The sequence below is a fragment of the Leucoraja erinacea genome, chromosome 6 (assembly GCF_028641065.1).
Source record: "Leucoraja erinacea ecotype New England chromosome 6, Leri_hhj_1, whole genome shotgun sequence".
In the NCBI taxonomy this organism is placed as follows: Eukaryota; Metazoa; Chordata; class Chondrichthyes; order Rajiformes; family Rajidae; genus Leucoraja; species Leucoraja erinaceus.
The window spans coordinates 59,727,535-59,754,297 of NC_073382.1; the positions used below are offsets into that span (position 1 = coordinate 59,727,535).

General features: G+C 38.9%; 1 protein-coding gene across 2 annotated transcripts in view; it reads right to left on the reverse strand.

Annotated features, from left to right (window-relative positions):
* Positions 1 to 4,783: 4,783 nt before the first annotated feature.
* The window catches only part of nars2 (asparaginyl-tRNA synthetase 2, mitochondrial), a 60,904-nt gene continuing 38,924 nt past the window's right edge, over positions 4,784 to 26,763 (reverse strand). For both annotated transcript variants that reach the window (XM_055637185.1, XM_055637186.1), the window contains 8 exons: positions 24,610 to 24,742; positions 19,756 to 19,854; positions 17,003 to 17,040; positions 16,648 to 16,714; positions 14,602 to 14,739; positions 13,268 to 13,365; positions 8,005 to 8,031; positions 4,784 to 5,142 (listed from right to left, as the gene is read on the reverse strand). In XM_055637185.1, the coding sequence (XP_055493160.1) occupies positions 4,998 to 5,142; positions 8,005 to 8,031; positions 13,268 to 13,365; positions 14,602 to 14,739; positions 16,648 to 16,714; positions 17,003 to 17,040; positions 19,756 to 19,854; positions 24,610 to 24,742 (745 nt within the window). In that variant the 3' untranslated portion in view covers positions 4,784 to 4,997. The remainder of the gene's footprint in view (positions 5,143 to 8,004; positions 8,032 to 13,267; positions 13,366 to 14,601; positions 14,740 to 16,647; positions 16,715 to 17,002; positions 17,041 to 19,755; positions 19,855 to 24,609; positions 24,743 to 26,763) is intronic.

Genomic DNA, 26,763 nt, shown 5'->3' on the forward strand with positions numbered 1-26,763 from the left:
AAAATATCATCGATTTAGTATTGTTAAATCTGCATTTCCCTTCCTCGGGTGGATATGGCCTTTAAGGGGCGTGTTTTTTTGAAGTTGTGATTGGGATAAGCTTGTAAACATTGTTTATGACAGAGGTTACACAGAAAAGCTGGAGAACTCAGCGGGTGCAGCAGTTATGACAGAATCGTGTTCCATTCTCTGATTATGTATGAAGACCGAGCACTTCTGCAGAACATTTCCGAATATGGTTACTGCAGCCAGAACCAGCTATTGTCAAGAAAATCGATTAACAAGAAAGTTTTTTTTTGAAAGCAGATATTTGCCAAAAAGAAAATCCTTATCCCGACGTTTTCGCCGTAGCAGCAATTATTCTGGATGGTGCTGATTAGCACCAGCAATTCTCTGCTACCCCGCCCTAGCTGCTAATTAACATGAGTTGAAACACATTAAGTGCGGTTTCGTGGCTTTTCAACAGAGTAATCGCCACCTCTTCGCAGCCACGCACATTGTTTGCAGGGGTTATTGGAAAACAGTAACTGCATCCCAGCCATTTCATTGTACCGGTTCATTTCATTGTACCATTGGAACGGCCCAGCAGCGAAATAATATTCGCACGTTGTGTTGTATAGATCTTGGCATCGCAGTCTTCATCGTCACTCAGACCATCTGCATTCACTGATCTCACTGAAGCGCCCAATTCAACGCAGTCACTCAGAAGTTCTGCATTTAACTGACATCTTAAAAACAACAGATGAAGGATGATCATCTGGTAAATCATAGATGGCGTAATGTAAGATTACATCACAAAATATAATTTGTGGTGCATTTTGGAATATATTGCACACGTTTCTATGTAAACGTCTGAAAAACTATGAGTAAGCAGACAAGATTTTAATGCAGACTTTTTAAGATAATGAAACTATTTAAAATATGTTCAAATGCGCTAACCTATCAAAATTCGATGACATCTGAGATTTATTTTTAGATTGGTATTTAATTGAAAGATCACATTCCTTTGAAACATCTTGTTTATGTTTTGGAATAAAATAACACTACATGGTGCTGTACACAAATCTATTTAAAATTACAATGTCATGTTATTTTTTTTGCTATTTTAAGATTATGAAATGTAACTTTTTTTTTAAATGACATTGCAATGTCAACCACGTAGCTTTATAGGAAAGAACTGTAGATGCTGGTTTAAATCGAAGGTAGACACAAAATGCTGGAGTAACTCAGCGGAACAGGCATGTCTGGAGAGATAGTTGTTATTGGAATACAATTTGTATAAAGCACAGATCCGATAAATGCTGATAAAGGTGATTGATTGTATACAGTTCCACTACAAATATTAAAACCCTACTTTTTAAAAAATATGCACAATCTAACTATTTGTCTTGATGTCATTCCACCACACCCACTCCCCGCTGGGATGTGAGAGCAACTTGTACAGCTGCTTGCAGCCAGCTCTTACCCGGATGCCAAACTTCCCTTTTGGAAGGCATCACATTACTTCCATTGAAACATACTTTTCATACTCAGCAAAGCAAGTATCATCCCTCTCTTCTGATGTCAGTGCACATCCTGCAAAATATGAGTCAGGGTGGAAAAGCACCTGCCATGATCACCATATACACCCCCATTTGCATTATTTTATTCAGTACTAAAGTTCGGTCTTTCCTTGTCAAATACCCAATAAAAAAAGAGACCATGAAGTGCTGGTTGGAAAATATCTTGAAGAGCTTCAAACTAAGTCCAGGTTTGAAGAAAATGCCAATAAGAAATAGTTAGTACTATACGAAGTGGGACCCGTTGGGTCCCTGTCAGACGGGAAGCCTTGTTCCCCAACGCAATTCCACCACTCACCCATAGCCCTCACAGGAGGCCTGGTCCTCCAACGCAACCCGTTCCCCAAGGCAATAGTCAACCACTCACCCATAGCCCCCATAGATAGCCCCCAACTGCACAGGGGCTGCTCATTTCGCCTTATTTCCCCTCCCTCATTTTAAACTTTAAAAAAAATGCAATTGCACTTGCTAGCTAACAGAACTCAGTGTATTGGAATAGCAACATTGTTGCGAGCAGGGCTACAATCCCATTGTGACATCATAGCTGTAAGCACCGGGAAGACATTTTTCTCAAATTGGGGTTTTGCAAATTTTAAAATGTTAATAATGTAAAATATAACCAATTTGAACGAAACTGGATAAAAACACACCAGAAGACAATTGTGAGTAAGGTGGCCCAAAAATGTTAGCGCTATTGTGTACCGTTTTGGCGTTATTCATAGCATGAATCACACAAGACAAAAAGAGAGTTTTAGTAATATATTAGACTAAGTGGGATCCATTGGGTCCCATTCTCACATGGAGGGCTGGTCCCCCAATGCAATATTCCACCTCTCCACCAATTCCAATATTCCACCACTCATGCATAGCCCCCAACTGCACAGGCGCGGTTGATGCCCGATTCCCCCCCCCCTCCCTTCACCCCCCCACTCTGCCCCTTGCCTTCCCCCCCACGCATATCATCTTCCACTCATATCCCCCTTCCCCATCCACTCCTAGCGGCTCTCCGGCAGCTGATGGGCACGGCAAGTGGAAAAGGGATTTATTAAAGCTTAAAATGTGAATAACCCTTAAAATATAACAACTATTTAATGTTAAATAGATTTATTCAGTCCATTCTTTTTTGTTGCGGCTCTTGCAGCCTGGGGAGGGGCACGGCTTCAGGTGGAGCTGTTGTGGGCCGGTGGGGGAGGGGAGAGCATCCTGCAGCCGGGGGACGGCTTCAGGCAGTGGTCAGTGGGGGGGGGGGGGGGGGGGGGGGGGGGGGGGGGGGGGGGGGGGGGGGGGGGGGGGGGGGGGGGGGGGGGGGGGGAGGGCTAGTACGGGTGTTGTGGGCTGAAGGGACTGATTTCCAGAGGGCTAGTATGGACATTGTGGGTCAAATGGATTATTGGGCTAGTCCTGCAGATTCACATAATGCCAACGGAATATAAAATGCTCTTCGTCTGTGTAGCACCAAAATGCCACAATTATCATATTCAAATTATTTCCAGGGGCAACAAAGACATCTTTGGCTCGTTGTGAGAAAAAAAATCATCCTCGTTGCCTGATTTGCAAATTAGGCAAAATTCTGTTTAACTATATTTGTCCATTCAAAGCAATCTTATGTTGATGGGTTTCATACATGAAGAAAATATTTGGTTTACAAGCTTCTTGGCTTTACAGCATATCCAACAGTCCACCAGGAAATGTACGCTTTGTAACTGCCACTGATAATGTATGCTAATTTTAGCAGATTTAAATTTCGTCTTTTAGGTTGGAAAAGCAACTTTTAACAATATCATTGATTAATTGATGCTGAAACAATATTTGTTGAAAACAAATACATTATTTGGGATAGACAAAATGCTGGAGTAACTCAACAGACTGGCAGCATCTCTGGAGAGAAGGAATGGGTGACGCTTCGGGTCGAGACCCTTCTTCAGATCTGAAACATGACCCATCCCTTCTCTCCAGAGATTCTGCCTATCCTGCTGGGATACTCCAGCATTTTGTGTCTATCTTCGGTGTATAACCAGCAACTACAGTTCCTTCCTATACATTATTTGGGTCTGCATCATGTACTGATCCATACAACTATTGCACTTGATCTATCCCTTTCCTTGAGGAAACACCAGGATTGACTCCTTGAGCATTATGTTCACTGGATTCCCAGGTTTTGTCAAACATGGATTGTAATATCCACATCAAATCCTTTCTTAATCACTTTTATTAGCTTCTCAAGCCTAAGATTCAATATACCAAATTCAAAAACTGAACTTAATTAAAAATCTTTCAGGGGTTCACCTACTCTGTTTCTGTAACTTCTTTAAACCTCATTTGCCAGTTGACTATTCTTTTCACTCTGGCTTCATTGGTATTCTTTCACCTACACTTTTGCCGATAAAGCCATTACCATTTTGGCCTTACACTGTCTATTCACTTTATATTTTCACTTTGCTCATTTGTTTTCATCCTTCTAACGTTTCTCAAAATTCTACATTTACAAAAATGCATTACACTCCTTCACTCCAAATTATTTTGGTATATATTGTTTGCAAACGGCTGCTTTTGCCACAGTATGCTGCATGTATAATTCACATTCACATTTTTTTTTTACAAAATAAATGTAATTGGCACAAACGGTGCACAGTATAATAAAATATGTACTAAAATCACAAAATAAATACATTGAGTGTTATAATAAATCCAGCATAGGTACAGTAGATTTTCTAGACCATTAGATAATGCTCCTATTAATGTATCACCACAATGTTTTTAAATAAGATTTTACACAAGAGTAAAATAAATTTCCCACTTAACTAGGTCAGTGGACAGGGAGCGCGGGAAACGGGGCCCAGTGAGTCAAGAGGGATTGTGAGTGCTTATAAACTGCTTACGAACACTCATAAATTTACCTTGATGAAATTGCAACATATGATACTCTAAATAAGACCAACAACAACAGCATCTACTCATCCAAGAAAGTCTGATATGCACGGGCTTCCGTTGGAAGAGCATTTTGGGAACTTTTACCTTCCAGACTTAAAATGTTATCTGACAGATAGCACTTCAAACAGCATGGAGCTTGCTCAATGCAACACTCAAGTGCAAGCCTAATTTGTAGTCTGATGTGAGAATTTCCTGTAAGATTTTGATGCAGTTAAGAGGGTATAAAATGGGAATATCATGGAGTATTCCAACTTTCATGAGAAATGAGGCCAATAATTGTTACCACTAAACAGTTTTGATTTTTTACTTCCATTTTATTTATATGCTTTTTATTTTGATGCTTGATTACAAGATTACTCACATTCCTCGGTATTGAATGCAAACATAAATACATAATATTTCAGTTAAAATACTGTACAGTCGAAAACATACTAGTTGGCAAATCTGAAATCTATTATTTAAATGAAAACTTTTTGAAAAAATATCATTAATCCCTATAAAAAATTACTATAGAATGCAAGAGTGAGAAAATCTTGGAAATGGAATAACATCTTTAATGTTCTCAATACCCAAGACACACTGCAAATAACGCTCAAATCCCATTCCAAATCCTCCGTGTGGCACTGATCCAAACTGATGAACTTCCTCATACCTACAAAAAATGAATTAAATTCAAAAGCAGAAGCATCATGAACAACATGAGTGATGTGTCAATTAAAGCTGAGAATTGCATTACGTAAGATCACATCTACTTTGTGAAATCATCTATTTGGCAAAATTATTGCAGAATCAAATATTTTTATTAAATTAGATGTAACCATTTTTAGACTTTATGGTATTGTACACTGCTGTCCAAACATAAGAAGCAAATCCTTTAGTTGAGCTTGAAAAGAAAAATTGTAAGAAAAAGAGTTTTGATGCATGTAACTGGATTAAAGAAAATAAAATGATAAACCACCCAATTTGTACAACATTGGAGTTATCTAAATGATGGATTGTGTGGGAGTTACAACTCAGTTTCAGGTTTGTGCATGCGTCTATGGACAGAAGATTTAAAATTCAGCGCTGCCGAGCTTTGCCAAGGTTAAATATAAAAGATAACAGGAAAGGATACTGTACCAATGTCAGTTAACAGGAAGGACAAACAGTGAGGAGGTTGATCACATGAAAGAGAAAATTTGGAGAATGTAGGGAGTAGGCGGGAAAATAAATTAAAAATGATTTAACATCAAAACTAAAGCAGATGAGAAAGTTGAGGTAAGAGGAAGATGCATTGCAGTCTTATATTCTCAATTTTACAGTTGAAGAATTTCACGAGCTTGTTGCAGAGTTACGAGAATAAGTGGAGGTAAGAAGCAAGGTGCAGCTTGTTGGCACAATGCCTTTGGCCAGAAGTTAGACAGTTCAGATTCAGTTCAATTTTAATTTATTGTCATTTGTACCAAGGTACAGTTAAAAGCTTGTGTTGTGTGCTAACCAGTCAGTGGAAAGACAAAACATGATTACAATTGAGCCATTCACAGTATACAAATACATGATTAAGGGATTAGCATTTAGTGCAAGATAAAGATAACAGCTGGAAAGAAACTGTCCCTTACCACGAAAATAATTGTAAAAGTCAGCAAGTCTCAGTAAATACAAGACCTACTGGACTTTCAGAAAGCATTTGATAAGGGCCCACATAGGAGATTAGTGGGCAAAATTAGGGCACATGGTATTGGGGGTAGAGTGCTGACATGGATAGAGAAGTGGTTGGCAGACAGGAAACAAAGAGTAGGGATTAACGGTTCCCTTTCAGAATGGCAGGTAATGACTAGAGGGGTACTGCAAGGCTCGATGCTGGGATCGCAGCTATTTGGAATATATATCAATGATTTGGATGAAGAGATTCAAAGTAACATTAGCAAATGTGCAGATGACACAAAGCTGGGTGGCAGTGTGAACTGTGAGGATGAAGCTATGAGAATGCAGGGTGACTTGGACAGGTTGGGGGAATGGGCAGATGCATGGCAGATGAAGTTTAATGTGGAAGCAAAACTTTGGTAGCAAAAACAGGAAGGCAGATTACTATCTATATGGCGTCAAGTTTGGAAAAGGGGAAGTACAACAGGATTTGGGGGATCCTTGTCAGTCTATGAAAAGTAAGCATGCAGGTACAGCAGTCAGTGAAGAAAGCAAATGGCATGTTGGCCTTTATAACAAGAGGAATAGAATATAGGAGCAAAAAGGTCCTTCTGCATTTGTACAGAGCCCTAGTGAGACCACACCTGGAGTATTGTGAGCAGTTTTGGTCCCCTAATTTGAGGAAGGACATTCTTGCTATTGAGGGAGTGCAACGTACGTTTACAAGGTTAATTCCCGGGATGGTGGGACTGTCATATGCTGAGAGAATGGAGCAGCTGGGCTTGTACACTCTGGAGTTTAGAAGGATAAGAGGGCATCTCATTGAAACATATAAAATTGTTACGGGCTTGGACACGCTAGAGGCAGGAAACATGTTCTCAAGGTTACACAAAAAAGCTGGAGAAACTCAGCGGGTGCAGCAGCTTCTATGGAGCGAAGGAAATAGGCAACGTTTCGGGCCGAAACCCTTCTTCAGACGGAAGAAGGGTTTCGGCCCGAAACGTTGCCTATTTCCTTCGCTCCATAGATGCTGCTGCACCCGCTGAGTTTCTCCAGCTTTTTTGTGTAACCTTCGATTCTCCAGCATCTGCAGTTCCCTCTTAAACATGTTCTCAATGTTGGGGGAGTCCAGAACCAGGGGCCACAGTTTAAGAATCAGGAGTAAGTCATTTAGAACGGAGACGAGGAATCACTTTTTCTCACAAAGAGTGGTGAGTCTGTGGAATTCTCTGCCTCAGAGGGCGGTGGAGGCAGGTTCTATGGATGCTTTCAAGAGAGAGCTAGATAGGGCTCTTAAAAATAGCGGAGTCAGGGGATATGGGGAGAAGGCAGGAACGGGGTACTGATTGGTGATGATCAGCCATGATCACATTGAATAGCGGTGCTGGCTCGAAGGGCCAAATGGCCTACTCCTGCACCTATTGTCTACTGGCTCAATTGTAATCATGATTTGTCTTTCCACTGACTGGCTAGCACGCAACAAAAGCTTTTAACTGTACCCTGGTAGAGTTGACAATAAACTAGAATTTTTAGCGTTGTCTCAAAGCACGAGGCGTATAAATTATTATGAGATGGGAGGAATGGGCAACAGTAAGACTAGGAATGAAGATGTTTGATGAGAGACGGAAGGTATTTTTATGGAATGAGTATTCAAAGAAGATGTTTACTTTCTTGGGTAAATGGAAGAAAGCAGGTAGCTGGAGAGTTTCGGTGAACTGGATAAGGAAGTGAAAGTTGTCAATGATCAAGGCCTTGTGGGTAGATTGGTCAATTTCAGGAATTCAAACAAAGCTCTAATTTGAAAAGAAAACAGATATTATAATTATACTTCTATCAGAAGTTTAGGCATTTTTTTTGTTACAATTTTATGAATACAGTTTAAACTCCTTACCATTGATATGAATCTGGAATACCATGCCTGCAACAGAACAAAGTATGGCTCAATCTTCTGCTGTCGCATCACAACACAGTTTTCTAAACTTGAAGAATACATTTTTTATTTGACATTTCAGGTCCCATGTCGTACAGGTTCCATGTAGTATATAGTGACCTCTTCCCCATCCAATCTATGACCAATTTTCTCAAAAAGATAACAGAGCGGGGAGACTTTGTCCTCATCAAGAAAAATTCCATTTGTATTTGTCTTGACCAGTTGCATTTCAAAGTAACGCTTGATATTGAAGTATAAAAGCAGGCAATAGCACATGCAGCTGCTTTCGACTTCACCAGATAACAAATGAGGCTGCAAGATAATTTGTTGAATAACTGTCAAGAGGAAACAGGAATGCAAACCTTGCATTCGTCCAGATGAATTATCAACCGTTGGAAGTATTGAGAATAATTGCTAAAATGAAACTGGAAGGAATAACATAAAATCATGAAATGCGCCATAAAAGAAAATTGGTTATAAGGTAAACAGGATGATATTCAATTAAATCACCCAAAAGTCAAGACATAGATTTCAAACTAGTGACTTTTATACACTGGATTTTTTATTTGACATTTTTTTTTAAATGTTGGCAGTAATCCAGTACCACAAAACTGAGCTGACCAGAAAATTCCATATGTTAAAATATCTTAATTTATTTTGTTGTTAGTGTTTTTACTTTTCCAGATGCCAGTCTTCCAAAGATCACGCCTAATGATTTTTGTACAGCTTCAAGATGTATTCCAAGTGTTGGATGGATTGCTGCCTGTGCAGCGATGAAAGCTGCAACATTGCATTGTGGCTGGTTTCAGATGTGTGTAAATGGGCTTTAAATGCTCTTCCACTCTGCAAAGGATGAGCAAAGTCCTAAGCCGAGTTGATGCCAGACTTCTTGACATTAAATACTGAATTTTTGGCACGTTTTCAAACAATAACCATTCCACTGTGCTTAGTCCCTACTCCCACTGCAGGATACATCAAAGCTCTCTGCAACAAAACTCGTGACATCACCCTGCATTGATTTGATATCTGCACCTTCTCCCTTTCTACAATGCAGGCAAGCTTATGCATGATATCTCACCAGAAGGAGATTTTACTTATGTTATTCCCGTAGCTGGTGTGGTGGCAATGAGTGTAAATTGAAACTGCGAACCCTCACTCTATTGGTATTCTTCCACATTCAGAATACTGTTCTTCTGTGTCCAAAATAAAGAAGGAATATAGCAAGATTGTAATTCAGTGGGAGTGGGCAGAGGTAAGCATGTATGCTTGACTACCTGCAGTTTGTAAATCTGAAAAGATGGAAGGAGAACACAAGGTGGTGGGTATAGGGAACGAGCTGTCAGAGGTAGTTGAGGCAGGTACTATAATAACAGTTAAAATAAATTAAGACAGGTGCATGGAAAGTAAAGGTTCAGAGGGAAATCTGCCAAACATAGGCAGGTGGGAATAGTGTAGATGAAGCATTGTGGTCGGCACGGTTGGGCCAAAGGGGTCATTTCCATGCTGGTTGATGGCATGGGATACTAGAGTAATTATGTATGAAGGTATGACATCTTTGAAAGGATCATTGTGCTATGGCTACAGTATGACATGTTCTAGTGGTGGCCAGCACCAAATCCTCCATTTTGGATAGGGTCAGCATGGGCAAGTTAGGCCAAAAGGCCTGCTTCCATGCTCTATGACTCTAAATAAGGGCTGCCTCTTCTTTTCCAATGAGTCACTGATGCATCTCATCTGAGCCCTGGAACTAATAAATAGATTCCAAGTCCTGGACGCACAGCATAGGAAACATTTACTTCAATCCACAATCCATTTTTACTTCACTTTTTCTCCAAGATGTTACACAGTGGTATCTTTTTTTTTGTGAACCAGTGACATTAAAGAGATAGCAAAACAGGGCCTTGTGACATTAAAGGGAAAATAGGCAGAGGTGAGTTTGCTAGGTTTATAAGAAGTGATGGACAAGGGCCCGATGAATTGGTAAGAAAATGCAAGAAACATTTCTTATGTTTTCTTAGGCCGCCAAACCATTGTGATTTCAAAAAGCAGATGAATGGAATTTTAATGAATATGCATTCTCTTTTAAACAACAAAACACTCCACCTTAACTTATTTTGCTAAAAACAGATTGGCAAAGTATATGAAATTGGTAATGCTCGGGATAAATTCCTGGGAGTTTCTCACAGCTGTCCGTGACATCCCCAGCAGACCCCAAACCACTGTGAATATTGATTGACCATGAAGCCAATCAGTAATCTCTCTCATATGCTCAAGTTAATAAAATAAAAATAACACACAAACATTCAACTCTGAAGTGCTCTGATGGTTTCATTGCTCAAGCAAGGCTGCTTGGAGACAGGTCACAATGAGAACCAAGAAAGCTCTAAGATTCAATTACTGTTCACTTCACCACTCGGATGATAATGCATCTTTAATTACAATATGAAGGCTGGCCAAGGTATTATGTCTAGGGTTTACAAAAATCTCTGTACCAAATGTAATACATTCTTGTACATGACATTGCAGGGTCAAAAGAAGAACATTGTGAATTCTTACAATGCATCTACTGTGCCTTTCATAATGTTTGGGACAAAACCCATCATTTATTTATTTGCCTCTGTACTCCACAATTTGAGATTTGTAATTGAAAAAAAAAATCACATGTGGTTAAAGCACACATTGTCAGATTTTATTAAATACTATTTTTGTACATTTTGGTTTCACCATGTAGAAATTACAGCTGTATTTATATATAGTCCCCCCATTTCAGGGCACCATAATGTTTGGGACACATGGCTTCACAGGTGTTTGTAATTGCTCAGGTGTATTTAAATGCCTCCTTAATGCAAGTATGAGAGAGCGCTCAGCACCTAGTCTTTCCTCCAGTCTTTCCATCACATTTGGAAATATTTATTGTTGTTTATCAACATGAGGACCAAAGTTGTGCCAATGAAAGTCAAAGAAGCCATTATGAGACGGAGGAACAAGAATAAAACTGTTAGACATCAGCCAACCTTAGGATTACCAAAATCAACCGTTTGGAACATCATTGAGAAGAAAGAGAGCGGTGGTGAGCTTACTAATCGCAAAGGGACCAGCAGGCAAAGGAAGACCTCCACAGCTGATAACAGAAGAATTCTCTCTATAATAAAGAAAAATCCCCAAACATCTGTCCGACAGATCAGAAACACTCTTCAGGAGTCAGGTATTCATTTGTCAATGACCACTGTCCGCCGAAGACTTCATGAACAGAAATACAGAGGATGAACCCAATTGAGCATGCCTTTTATATGCTGAAGAGAAAACTGAAGTGGACTAACCCCCAAAACAAGCATAAGCTAAAGATGGCTACAATACAGGCCTGGCAGAGCATCACCAGAGAAGCCACCCAACAACTGTTGATGTCCATGAGTCGCAGACTTCAAGCAGTCATTGCATGCAAATGATATGCAACAAAATACTAAACATGACTACTCTCATTTACATGACATTGCTGTGTCCCAAACATTATGGTGCCCTGAAATGGGGGGGGGGGGGGGGGGGGGGGGGGGGGGGGGGGGGGGGGGAACTATGTATAAACACTGCTGTAATTTCTACATGGTGAAACCAAAATGTATAAAAATGGCCTTTATTAAAATCTGACAATGTACACTTTAAATACATGTGATTTCTTCTATTACAAATCTCAAATTGTGGAGTACAGAGGCAAATAAATAAATGATGGGTCTGTCCCAAACATTATGGAGGGCACTGCATGCCATGATAGCCTGATTACGTCAAGAGTGTTTCATTGTCATATGTCCCAGATAGAACAATGAAATTCTTAATTGCTGCAGCAATTTTTCAAAATTATTGCTTGTGCGTGAAAGACCACTCAAAGTTTGATATTTATATTCCAACCCTAAAATATGAAACAGGGGAGTTAGAGTTCATATTTCTAAAGGGCAGAATGGAGGCAAAGCAAAAGTCGCCACAGCAGAGCTCCAGAGACCCAGGTTCTACATGCCTCGAGATGGTGGCGGTGTAGAACATGCTGGTTCTCCCTAAGACTGCATGGCTGTCTATTGAATGCCCCAGTTTCTTCCCACATCTTAAGGACATGCTGGGCGCTTTATTGGCTCCTATAAATTATTTCTTCACTTGGATCAGTGGGGAGATGATGAGCGTGTAAAAGAGCATTAGTTAGAGAGGAACATGGAAAAGGAGTGGGCGATAAGATTGACGCAATAGCCGATGGCTGTTGAAATGGACCCAATGTCCCCCTTTGTTGATTACATTGATTGCATAGAAAAACAATGGAACTAGTTTTAGTACTCCTGATTCAAGTTTGTTAGTTATATAAAATTCAAGAGTTCGGATAGAGTGCCACTTTACTCAAATTCACAAAAACACTGCATAATTAAAAGTGCATTATGTACGAGGGGTGAGTGATGAGAAATAATATAGCTAGTTTAAGTAAAGTTATCTCATTTAGATACATTCGTCAGATGAAGGATAACATTCTACATTCATGAAAGTTGAATGAAAAGTTGCATCAGCTGAATCACCTCCCCCAACTGTTTAAATATGGGTGTTCTACCTCAAAATATTCAACTTCATGTCGGAGGGAAGTGCTCACATGAAACTGAAATTTCTAGTTTCAATTTGCAGTACCAAGGAAAATGTTCCAATCTATTAACCTATGCACAGTTCAAATACAGTCAAAATGAAAGCAGAGCTAACTCTTGCGTTAGTTAATGGTTATTGGTCATATATAACAACCCGTGGTTAGTTGACATTACAAATTGTAAGATGCAAGAGTAATACATGTTGCACAGAGGACAGAGGGGGAATTAAGAAGCTAGATGTGTTAATTGCCATCAATAACATGTCCAATTTCTTCCTAAAGTTGAAATGGATTACTGGATACTTTGGACAAGGGCAGATTATTTTTAAAAGGAACAAACATACATTTCTTGAGATTTTACTTACTGTTCAAAATTGTCATTCAATAATACTTCACTGAATTATTGTGAACAATTATGAATCAATTCTGTCATTTTTTTGACTAAAAATTCATTTTTTTTTTTACACCAATCAGCCCACATGCAGTTGAAAACCTTTTTTCTTAAGCAATACATTAAATAAAAGCCTGAAAGAATGAACACACGTGTCTGTTAAACTTACAATATTATTCAAGTAATGTTTTTGGTGTTTAATAAGTACATATGGCATTTACACTTACTGCTTTAGACGGGATCGCAGCAGATCAAGTCGCTCTTCCCTTAAACTACCACCACATAGTTCTCCTATTCCAGGCACTAGAAGATCCACTGCTGCCACCTAGCAAGCAATACCATAGAACACAGAGGTTTATAAATTGTACTTCAAATTAAGGCAAATTCTCTTGCTTGAAGAGGGGTTATGTATAACATGCCTTACATAGACATTACTAAGCCACTCAAGTAAATTGCAACCCACTGATAATATTGTTTTCAAAACTCAAGTTTTGTAATATTTACTAAAATGTAATTAAAAATAAATGTCCTGTACTACTAGCTTCAAGGGAAATAAATAACCAAACAAGCTTGTTTCCCTCATAATGAATTGAAGACTCAATCACATCCATAAACATTTTTATGTTTTACGATACGTAATACTTTTGTTGAAAATCCATGACAATAGGGTTGCAAGAAAAAAAAAAAATCCGAAATAACAATGTAACAGTAAAAAGAATTGTATATCGATAGTATGCTACAGGAGCCAAGATCGTCCCATCAACAGAAGGTTCGAGGCCCCCGACAGCGGGAGAACAAAGAGAAGAGAAGATGATTAAAAATTGTTTTCGTCTTGCGTCATAGTGAGTAATGTGGTGGTCACTGTGATGGATGTTTATGTTAAAATGCATTTTGTGCGTCTTGTTGCTTTTTATTGGTATGACTATATGGCAAATCAAAGTCCTCATACGTTTCAAAACATACTGGGCTAATAAAGTATGATTATGATTAAAGACATTAAAAAAACTATTAAATTTGCCAGGTGACAAAGTGTTGGGCCCAGCCTTGCCTTTTGTCTAAACCAGTCCAAGATGCTCTCGGGGCCAGGCCTCAGGACCATCCCACGAGACTCATTCACCACAAAGACCTCTCTGCACCAGGATCCAGTGAGTCTGTCTATCCCTGTTTACACCTGGCTTGGATGCATATCAACAATGATATCATCCAATGCAAGTACTTTTTCGATCATTATTTCCACTGGACATCTTAATGCTGTTCAGATTAATTTCCAAAGACAGTTAAAATCAAAGGGAACAAGGAAACATAATGCAGTGCATTTATTATTTCATTTGGCTTCTCAAAGTATATTTTCCAATCATTAAAATGATTGCTATGTACACATCAGCTGCAGGCAAGATTCAGCTTAAAAATACCCAAATGCAGTCAGAATTTGGAGGATCAATGATACATAGATACATTGACAATAGGCACAGAAGTAGGCCATTCGGCCCTTCAATGTATGAATCAATGGGTAATGTTAAATACAATCATACTCAACATAAATCATACTCTTGCTGCTTACTGTATGTTGAGGTCCATCCTGATTATCTCTGGCATAAAAAGGCTTGATGTCATAAGGATAATTCATTACAAACACAGGGATATCGCCACAGTGCTGCACCAGATACTTTTCATGCTCAGTCTGTAGGTCATTGCCCCACTGTAAAAGATGACAGTCCATAGTTATTTCAACATTAATTTAATGTACCTAGATCTAACGAATTTAGTCGGCAGTTCTATCCACTCATTTGATTTAAATCACGTTTCAAATCTACATAAAGATCATTATTTTAGCCAAATGTTAAATTGACTTTTTTAAATGCTTTAAAAATAACTTTAGAACTTCAAAAAACAAAGACTAGCCATCTTAAACTACCTCCCATGCATGTGATATTGTAGTTAAAGTGCAATTGGAGATTAGCATTTCCTGCAGATCAGATAAAGACAGAAATATTTTATATTAGCTCGATTCAAATTGGTTAACATCACCATTTAATGAAACACCTTTCTTTCCAATAGCATATGTGCAAGTTAGAATAAAAAAATGTTATTAGTCTGGAAAGAGTGCAGAGAAGATGTACGAGTATGTTGCCAGGACTCAAGGACCTGAGCTACAGGGAGAAGTTGAGCAAGCTAAGACTTTATTCCTTGGAGCACAAGGAGGCTGAGAGGTGATCTTATAGAGGTGTAGAAAATCATGAGGGGAATCGATAGGGTGAATGCATGGAGTCTTTTAAGCAGATAGGATTAAGGCCCAGGTTAAAAGTGGGAGGGAAAAAGATGTAATAGAGACCCAACAGGCAACCTTTTTACTCAGAGGGTGGTGGATATATGGAATAAGCTGCCAGAAGAGGTAGTTGAGGAAGGTACAATAACAATATTTAAAAAGACAATTGAACAGGTTCATGGATAGGAAAGGTTCAAAGGGATGTGTACCAAATACGGGCATCTTGGTTGGCATGGACAGGTTGGACTGAAAGGCGTGTTTCCTTGCTGTATGACTAACTCTATTAAAAAAAAAAAGCCAAATTATGCACTGGATATGCTTCCAAAAGTGTCTTTCTAACACATTACAAGTCTGGAACCCCCAAATGAAAGAGTTCTTTCTTCAATAATTAGAAATATCTCAGTCATTTATTAAAATAATTCACTCACAGAAACAACGCAAGAAGAATATTTGGCACAAAACAATCAACATTCTTCGATAGACTTCCTTATATGAAAGCATGATACAGATTAAAACTAAATACAGGAGAGTGGGTCTCATCCCATAAACAAAACAAGTCTATGCACCCCATAGTGTAGGAAGGAACTGCAGCTGCTGGTTTAAACCAAAGATGGACACAAAATGCTGGAGTAACTCAGAGGGACAGACAGCATCTCTGCAGAGTTGGAATGGGTGACATTACGGTCGAAACATCACCCATCTTTCCAGAGATGTTGCCTGTTCTGCTGAGTTACTCCAGCTTCTCCATCTTTGGTATGTACCCCATAGGTTGTGTGTTAAAAAAATTGCAAGCACTGCCAACAAAACCGCTGTAGCCATTTGGCTGCGGCATTCAAAATGTCTTAAACATTTTGTGTCTATGTCTTTCTAAGAATTTTGATATGGGAATAAAGTAAATGAAGAAAAGAAAATAGCCCGAGGAAGAACACTGAAGATCTGCAGACGTGAATACAGCTAAAAAAAGAACATCGAATGTGAATAATAAATATCAATATACTTCTTACACATATAGTATACAAATGTATACTGTGAGAAAACATAGGTTTATTTTTTTCTTCTTCAAATGTGTTTGCAAAAATAATTAAAGAAAATGATCCACAGGGGGAGTAAATAGAAATTGTTAAATGCACCATCATTTTGAATGAATCTTATCTTTTAGATTATCCCCATTAAAACCTCTATATGCCAAACCATTAACAAAAGCAGTACTGCTAAATTAAATGTTTTTTCCTTAATACGCTTGGCAGTTGCAATGGAAAAGCAGTCTATTAGTTATGGTTACATTTTAGTTATCAAGTAGCACATATGCTCACAAATTCATGTTCAAGCCTTTTTTTATACCTTGGGTTCAAACTTGAAGGATTCCGTACTTCTTTGCAAAATGTCAATTGCTTCAGTATAGGAAAGCCTAAAAATTAAATTATTACAATTACATTGAACATGTTTTAACATGGATAAACATTCAGATTAGCTATTCCTATATTTAAAGACCATCATATTCCTCCGATTACAATTGCACTAAAGTTCCATTTAAAAATGTCAAACAGGAATCCGCATAAATAATATGTAAAAATATGAATCCAAAAGTTGCCATCTGTGGAATAGAAAAGACCCAAAACAATATATATCTTTAACAAAACCAAAAAGTGAATTCATAAGAAGCATTATGGCCAAGGTGTTTAAGTAACTTACTTACACTTGAAATGGATTTTTGAGCATCCGTTCTACTCTCTCCTAAAAACATAAAAAATAAAATTATTCATTTTACAGAAAGTTGAGCAGCAGCTTTTCTAAAATGTTTTAAGCTCGCCAGTTCAGGTATTTTAATGAATAATTATTACTATCCTCATGCATCATCATCCCTCGTCAATAAATCACTTCACCCAACCACTCACATGGCCCACCACTGCATTAGATTTACCTACTCTTTTGTTCTTTTTCTGCACTACAAACACACCTTTCTGATCTTGGTATTTGCTCAACTATTTATTTCTGGAATTCCCTGCAAATGAGGGCTTTGACACAAAAACGTAACAGCTTCTCTATCTCTCTGTTGATACTCCCGATAGCTAAATTCCTCCGCCTTATTTTATTTTAAAGAGATTACCGATTTGATACAAAACATTTTGCAGAAATTAAAGGATACTACAAACAGAGGAAGTGAAATGTGTTCCTGACTTGTCCATGCAGATAGCTGTAATGCTTTGGATGACCAGATGAGGAGCCAAATATATTATAACCATAGTAGTAAACGGGACCTTTTAACAATGACAGGCAGTGACTAGTGGGGTACCGCAAGGCTCGGTGCTGGGACCCCAGCTATTTACAATATATATTAATGATCTGGATGAGGGAATTGAAGGCAATATCTCCAAGTTTGCGGATGACACTAAGCTGGGGGGCAGTGTTAGCTGATAGGAGGATGCTAGGAGACTGCAAGGTGACTTGGATAGGCTGGGTGAGTGGGCAAATGTTTGGCAGATGCAGTATAATGTGGATAAATGTGAGGTTATCCATTTTGGTGGCAAAAACGGGAAAGCAGACTATTATCTAAATGGTGGCCGATTCGGAAAGGGGGAGATGCAGCGAGACCTGGGTGTCATGGTACACCAGTCATTGAAGGTAGGCATGCAGGTGCAGCAGGCAGTAAAGAAAGCGAATGGTATGTTAGCTTTCATTGCAAAAGGATTTGAGTATAGGAGCAGGGAGGTTCTACTGCAGTTGTACAGGGTCTTGGTGAGACCACACCTGGAGTATTGCGTACAGTGTTGGTCTCCAAATCTGAGGAAGGACATTATTGCCATAGAGGGAGTGCAGAGACGGTTCACCAGACTAATTCCTGGGATGTCAGGACTGTCTTATGAAGAAAGACTGGATAGACTTGGTTTATACTCTCTATAATTTAGGAGATTGAGAGGGGATCTTATAGAAACTTACAAAATTCTTAAGGGGTTGGACAGGCTAGATGCAGGAAGATTGTTCCCGATGTTAGGGAAGTCCAGGACAAGGGGTCACAGCTTAAGGATAAGGGGGAAATCCTTTAAAACCGAGATGAGAAGAACTTTTTTCACACAGAGAGTGGTGAATCTCTGGAACTCTCTGCCACAGAGGGTAGTTGAGGCCAGTTCATTGACTATATTTAAGAGGGAGTTAGATGTGGCCCTTGTGGCTAAGGGGATCAGGGGGTATGGAGAGAAGGCAGGTACGGGATACTGAGTTGGATGATCAGCCATGATCATATTGAATGGCGGTGCAGGCTTGAAGGGCCGAATGGCCTACTCCTGCACCTAATTTCTATGTTTCTATATCCTGCTAATGTAGCCACAATGTTATTACATCTGAAACAGTTTCTCTGAATCATTTTACAATTCTTAGTATTATACTAGCTCAGAAACTGAACAGGTTAACCTACATAAATATATATTTGCATGCAAGTTCTTATGTTCTTGGGTAATGACCCATAAAAAGTGATTAGAAATGTTCATAAGTTAAACACAAAGGATGTCCAGGTTTTCTCATGTGCACATGATAAATCTTTACAGTACCAACACTAAACAATCAAAGCTCCAAGAAAAATAGAAACCATTCAAAATTGTAAACAATTACTTTGTATTTCACTGTGGAAAACTTTCATTAAACCTGGAACTTTTAACAAAAGCCTATCAAAGCACAGAAGAAAATAAAATAGTGGCAAAAAATACCGTTTGTAGCGGCACCAAATGTGGTGAATAAACAGTTGCTTTATTCAGTGGGAAATAGGTTCGAAATATAGTTTGGTCCTCTGACGTAATAATGTAATTGCTGTTGCATCTGAGCGAGGGTGTTGTCTCGAGCTCAGCTACCTGTTGACTGGGGTGATTGCAAGATCCTGTAGCAAGCAAGATAGATCATTCGACGAAAAAGACGTAGTACGGTCATGGGCAGATTCATGGGTAATTTTCGGCCCCATTTCTGTAACCGGCTTCCATCTCAGCATCAAAAATCTCATAGGATACTATTGCGGAGACGGAAGCTGGTTAAGGAAACATCCTCGTAAAAATAAAAGTTATTTGGGAAAAATCTTCTCCTCATTTTCAGAATTATAATTTATTAACACAAACTGTTCCCCCGCAACGCTGATTACATTGCGAGTCGGGTCGGGTTACTGAAATGGATGAAAAAATGCCCACGTTCCGCTCCGTTACGTACTACATGTCAGGCCATTGCATTTAGAAGGAGTGGTCTATCTTGCTTGCTATAGGATCTTTGGTGAGATCTGCTTAAGTGCTAGGCCACTCCCCTTAACCGATGAATTCACGTGACAGCCCTCGTAACCACTGACATGGTTCGACCATAAGTGGTCTGTCTATCTGCTGACGTCACAAGATTACAATTAACTTTATCTTCGCACTTCTATAAACACTGGTGAAGAAAATATCAACATAAAGATTTGATGCAGAATGTGCAAACCTCTTGTCCTGGTGCAACATCTTTGTGGAAGAGTTGAACATCTTCTGGATATTTAGAAAGAATGTCAAATGTTATAGTCTTGAAGAGTTGCTCCATCACCTGGAGGAGAAAAGAACAGTCAAAATTAAGGGCAGACTAAGTACGATTTTGGTATAATTAAAATGAAGCTGCAAAGCAATCGTCAAAACTAAATACAAAATATCAAAAAGGCACCACTTTTCCTGAGTAATCTATACCTACTGCATTTCATACTCAATATGGCCTCTTTACAGTATTAAATAATATGGCATTAATATTTTATCTAGTTCAGTGATTGTTATCCATGTACAAAATGCTGATTAATGCATTTTCGATGGCTTAAGTGATGGATTTTATAGGAAAGAAAAAAAGACGAAGAAGAATGATTTTAGAAAAGTTACTAGGAGAAAGTAATAAAAATGTGAAAATCACTCCGACATGATTTTACAATCCAAATAAAAAGGTTGCTATGTCTAATGGTTCTGACATCCACCATCGTGAAGTGGTTTGGGAGACTAGGGAATGCACTCATTAACTCCAGCCTCCCAGACTGCCAATCCACTGCAGTTTGCTGACTGTCACACAGGTCCACAGCAGACGGCAACTCCCTGGTCCTAAACTCATCTCTGGAACACCTAGACAATAAGATTACCTACATCAGACACTTATTTATTGACTGTACCTCTGCCTTAAACACATTAATAGATTTTGGATGATCAGCCATGATCATATTGAACGGCGGTGCTGGCTCGAAGGACTGAATGGCCTACTCCTGCACCTGTTTTCTATGTTTAATCCCATCCAAACCTAGCCCAAAATCTGTGGGATCTGGGAAGCAGCACCTCCATCTGCCACTGGATCCTTAACTTTGACCCACAGACCACAGTGATGACAGGTGACAAAATCTCCTTCACAATAATTGTCAATACCTCTGCCTCACAAGGATGTGTTATCAGTCCCCGACTGTACACCCTGTACACTCACCACTGTGCAGCCAAATTCAGCTCTAACTCCATCTACAAGAATGCAAATGGCACCACTGTGGTTGGTCAATTCTCAAACAAAGATGAGATGAAGTACAGGAACGAGATGGAGAACTTAGTAACATGGTGGAACCTCTCAATGTCAGTTAGTCAAAAGAGCTAGTTATCGCCTTCAGGAAGCGCAGTAGAATACATGCCAAACAGTGTAAATATATTGAAGTAGAACTGGTTGAGAGCTTCACGTTCCTTGGTGTAAATATTACTAATGATCAGTTGTGGACCAACCACATTGAAGTGACAGCCAAGGAGGCACACCAACACCTCTATTCCCATAAGAGACTGAGAAAATTCACGTCTCCAAAAATACTTATAAACTTCTACAGATGCCCGTTGGGTTACGCATTACAACTTGGTTTTGGAACAGCTCTACCTAAGACTGCAAGAAATTTCAGAGAGTTGTGGATGTAGCCCAGTCCATCACACAGATCAGACTCTCCACCATAGATTCCATTAACACTTCACGGTGCCTCAGGAAAGCAGCCAACAAAATCAAAGACCTTTCCCACCCGTCATTCCTTTTTCTTCCTGCTACAATCGGGCAGAAAATATAGAAGATTAAAAGCATGCACCACCAGTCTCAGGAACAGCTTCTTCCCCTCTATTATCAGGCTTCTAAGTGGTTCTTGCATAAGCTAGGGTACAGTCTGATTCTCCTCTACCTCATGTGAATAATGGACTTTGTCAAAGCATTTTGTTAGAATGCAGAGAACTATATTTTGTAAGGTGTATCTTTTCCTTCCCTCTTCCTACACAATCTGCCACAGGCAATGATGGTCCAATTCTACATGGCCATCGTAGAGTCAGTTCTCACCGTCTCCATCATGGTCTGGTTTGGCTCAGCCACCAAGCACGACACCTGGAGGCTGTAGCGAATCATCTGATCAGCAGAGGCTGCATTGGCTGCAACCTTCCCTCCATTGATGAACTGTACACTGCAAGGGCCAGGAAGCGAGCGGCAAGATCATCTCTAACCACTCTCACACTGGCCACAAACTCTTTGAATCGCTTCCCTCTGGAAGGCAACTCTAGACTGTCAAACTGCCACAGCCAGACATAAAAAGTTTTTATCCACGAGTAGTTGCTCCACTCGACAGCCAAAAATCTGTAGCCTCCCTTTGATCTGGTATTTTGTTGGTTCACATGCTTGATCAATGGTGTTTTATCATTAATGTTATAGTATTATTAATGTTTAGTGTTTTCTGAGTCATTCGTAACTGTCACTGTATGTCATGTTGTTACTTGTGGGCAGAGCAACAAGGCAAATTCCTTGTATGTGAATACTTGGACAATAAACTTACTTACTTACTATTGTACTTGCGTTTGGCTTGACTGTATTTAAGTGTAATATTGTCTGAATTGATAACACGCAAAACAATGTTTTCCACTGTACCTCTCTACACATGGCTATAATAAACCTAAACCCACCTACTTTAATGCATAATAACCTAAATAATGAATGAATAATAATAAACCTAAACCCATCTACTTGTGCTCTCATACTGAGATTAATTTAAAACTTTTAGCTTTCTGGTTTTAATTTGTCGAAAATTACAAATATATAGTCAATGTAGACCGCAAGTAATACCGAGAACAATCATCAATCTATGGTCCATTTTATACTGTGGAATATGGAAAGTGGTGTTTAGCATAAGGCCAATGCATATTCCACGTACAAATGAGGCAAGATGTAAATTAAAGACGAAATTAAAGCAAATTGGATTACAATACGAAAGTAAATCCTGTAAGCTTATTCGCTGTAAAATGAAAAGATACAAAATAAAATGGCAAATGCTGAAAAGAAATACACAAGATAAAAGAGGAAATCAAAGCCTACAGTAAGTGCTTTCAAACTGAGATATATACCAGTAAATGGGCCTGTAAAAGAAAAGCACGATGGATACAAAAATCAGAAAAGCATGAATCAATTTAAGGACATGGCAAACTATTTAAAATTAGTATTTTACATTATTTTTTAGGTTAAGCTTTATTATTGCTATGTGTTTTGCACGCAATCCAAACAGGTCAGATATATTAAAATATATTCAAACTCGTAAATAGATAGAGCAAAGGGGAAGATACAGATGGCAGAATATAGTTCTCAGCATTGTCGTGCATCAGTTCCATAGACAAAGTCCACTATCCACAAGAGAATTGAGGTGAATCAGGCAGTACACAAGTTTTCACTGAAGGGAAGAGTAGTTAAAAAAATGCAGTAGGAACATTGGTTCAATTAAAGTTTAAAGAGCAGTGGACCCGAGGCCGACAAACCTCTAAGCCGTTATTGGAAACAGTAGGCTAGGCTTGTTTGATCAAAATAAATACCAAAATGTAACATGGTAGAAAAACACAGAATATAGAGGCTGGTTAATATGAAATGTTTATTAGTAAATAGAAAACTATAATGAAGCAGGTCTTCAATAATCAGTGTACATTTTCAAAGAATATCACAGAAGAAAACCAAAGTGAAAAATATTCAGGAATCACGAGGAAAGAAAATTTATGATTTTATTAACTACGAAATAAATAGTCAGTGGTCTACTGCAAGACAGGTTCATCTTGATATCTATATAGTTGAAACATACACTTTTTTGTCCTAATACAGTGACAAATAGTGCCGATAACATCCTCACAGCAGAGCAACAGCTGCATTTAGCAGTTGTAATCGCTGTGAGGTTACCTTAATATTTCCACAAATTTTATGAGCACAAAGTTGGAAATGTGCAATCTTTCTTCAAATGTTCCATTTAAAAAAAAACTATTGACAATACAGTAAGTGTTGGGTGGTCTTGATGGCTAAACTTATTTAATTAACCTGAGAATTCAAAATATTGCTCAGGTTTGGGTTAAACAAGCTGTCAGGATCAAGCTAACGGAGATTCATGGTGAGGTTTCATGAATTATAAATGGGTATAAGAAAAATGCACAGGAATATGGGTGAACACACTAAAAAACAAACACACTGCTGAAGAAAAGTAGGTTTAAAAATAACCCATCTAAAAACAGATCCAACAACCTCTCTGATATAATAGGCAAGGCAATCAGCATTTTCCATGTATATTCAGAGTATATCTATCTATATAATATTAAAACTCTGTGGCTGCTTGCTCGCTGTGTTTCTCCCTGACGTGGTTGCCAGCCTTTGATTCGTTGCTACGCCAACACCAGACCCACACACACCCAGATTTTTTCCATTTCGGTAGAGATTTCACTTTTCATTCCAAGTATCCACTCCTGATTAAATTTTGTTGTGTTTATGTACACATTTTTAATAAAATCCTTCTCCCCCCCCCTCCCCCCCACTCACTCATTTTGTCGCCTCCTGCTGGCCAGCGACCATAACGGCTGCTGGCGCCCGCATCTCGCCTCAAAGACGTCATTTAAAAACAGCCGCACTGCTGAGTCCTGAACGGCTTTAGTTGGAGGACCACGTCTCCCATGGGGGCTACGGGTAGGGAACGGCTGCGTTGGGGGAGCAGACCCAACGGGTCTGCACTTGGTCTAGTATATTTTAAATGTTTCGACCAGGAAATTGTGGTTCTGCTTTGTTACAAAGTAATAGAAAATTATTTGCACAGTTAATCCAGAAGCAAGATAACATTGCTAGTATTGCACCGTATGTGCTGAAGGCTTGAACATAATCGGCAAAATACGTATTATTCAAATATATATTTTAGCAATTGTTGATGATGATTATGGCGCACTGCCATTGCTTAGCACCGAGTAGATTAAGTAATACGCCACTTTGGGAACACAGAGAATACAGGAACAACTTGATATGCCAAAGCATCTTTACCTCCATGATGTCTTTCAGGTTTTCGGTAAAGGCAAGTTCTGCTTCTATCATATAAAACTCTGCTAAATGTCTTCTGGTTTGGGAATTTTCCGCTCGAAATGCTGGCCCAAAGGTATATACTTGCATGAATGCCCTAAGAAATCAATGGAGTATTTTTATTTTTGTACTTGATTAGAAAACTATCAAAACATAAAATGTCTATACTTGACAACGCCCTCAGATTGAAAATCTCATGCTATAAATAAATGAATATATTTCTAGCAATAATAAACATAATTTCAAGATGGTTAAAAATGACAAATATTCTTACAATGTTCTTCCACTTAAGATTAGGTGTTCTTACAATGTTCTTCCACTTAAGACTAGTAGTAGAATATCAAAAGGTTTTGATATTCTACTATGATTTGCAGGTTTAATTCAATTGTGTTTTTAATGTACACATCAGCATACATTTATCATGCACCAGATCTTGCAAAAATGAACAATTGTTTCTTAAACAAAGCACTAATATGAAGATTGCTAAATAATTGATAAATGCAATATTGAGTTACGTCCATTTAGGCATGGAAGTGATGTTCATACATGTCATCTGCCAAATGCAGATCAAATTATTGTTTTGCAGACCAAATTACAATTGTCCAGTAACTCACACAATTTTCAGGATGTATTTCATAAATCAGATAATACTAAAAGTTCATGCAGTGATGATACGTTATCAGGTGTAGTGTGACTGATGATAGGCCAATAAAAGCATTCCCAAACAGGATAACAATTCTGTGTATGCTGTGATCTTGGAATTTCATGTTGCATATTCATTTGATAATTTACATTTTTTTTAAGGGATACACCACTCTAAGCACAATATTTCTGTGAATACACTTTCATTGCATTTTGTTGGTATTTCTGGTATCATACATTTTCATCAATAATTATTTTGAACAAAATCTATTGGAAAGCTTTTAGAAAAGAATTGTTGAAAAGTATGCTTCAAATTTCTTAGTTGGCTATTTTGTCTTCACCAGCTTCATCATTCAAAACGATCGTCAGATCTTCAACCTCAGTCCCACTTTACTGTACTAATCCCATATTTCTTCCGTTACCCTAATATATAAATATCAATAATTATTTGTTTTGAATGGATTTGAATGACTGCCTCCACAGCCCTTAGGGCAGAGAATTTTAAAGATTCACTCCCCTCGAGGTGAAGACATTTCTTCTCCCCTCAGCTATCAATCGTGAACTAACTATCTTGGCTTTTCACTTCACTGGCACGGGAACACAATCCAATTTGACTGAAGAAGGTCCATCTGTCTCCTCAGATCCTGGTGAACTTCTACCGCTGCACCATCGAGAGCATCCTTACCAACTGCATCACAGTATGGTATGGCAACTGCTCTGTCTCCGACCGGAAGGTATTGCAGAGGGTGGTGAAAATTGCCCAACGCATCACCGGTTCCACGCTCCCCTACATTGAGTCTGTCCAAAGCAAGCGCTGTCTGCGGAGGGCGCTCAGCATCGCCAAGGACTGCTCTCACCCCAACCATGGACTGTTTACCCTCCTACCATCCGGGAGGCGCTACAGGTCTCTCCGTTGCCGAACCAGCAGGTCGAGGAACAGCTTCTTTCCGGCGGCTGTCACTCTACTCAACAACGTACCTCGGTGACTGCCAATCACCCCCCCCCCCCCCGAGACTTATTATTTTTTTTATTCAAATCGTTTGCTATGTCGCTCTTCAAGGGAGATGCTAAATGCATTTCGTTGTCTCTGTACTGTACACTGACAATGACAATTAAAATTGAATCTGAATCTGAGGGATTTAATTTGGCATTATTAAAAAAGAGAGAATGTGGAACAGAAAAAAACTCTACATTTGGTCCTCTGAAATGTGGCTTAAGATCGTAAGAATACTTAAGATTCTACACAAACTCTCAGCTCAATTCTAAATTTGCGGATTGCTGATATTGAAAACAAATTCATCTGCTGTGCACCAACATTAACGTGTACCGAAGGAACTTTGCCAGAATGAGAGAATGGGTATTTTGATTTCCCTTTAACATATTGCACCACAAACCAGTATTAGATACTGAATGCAAAAGGGGCTTTCACAAAACCAAGGTGCCATTTATCTCGGATGAGACAGTATCAAAAACAAA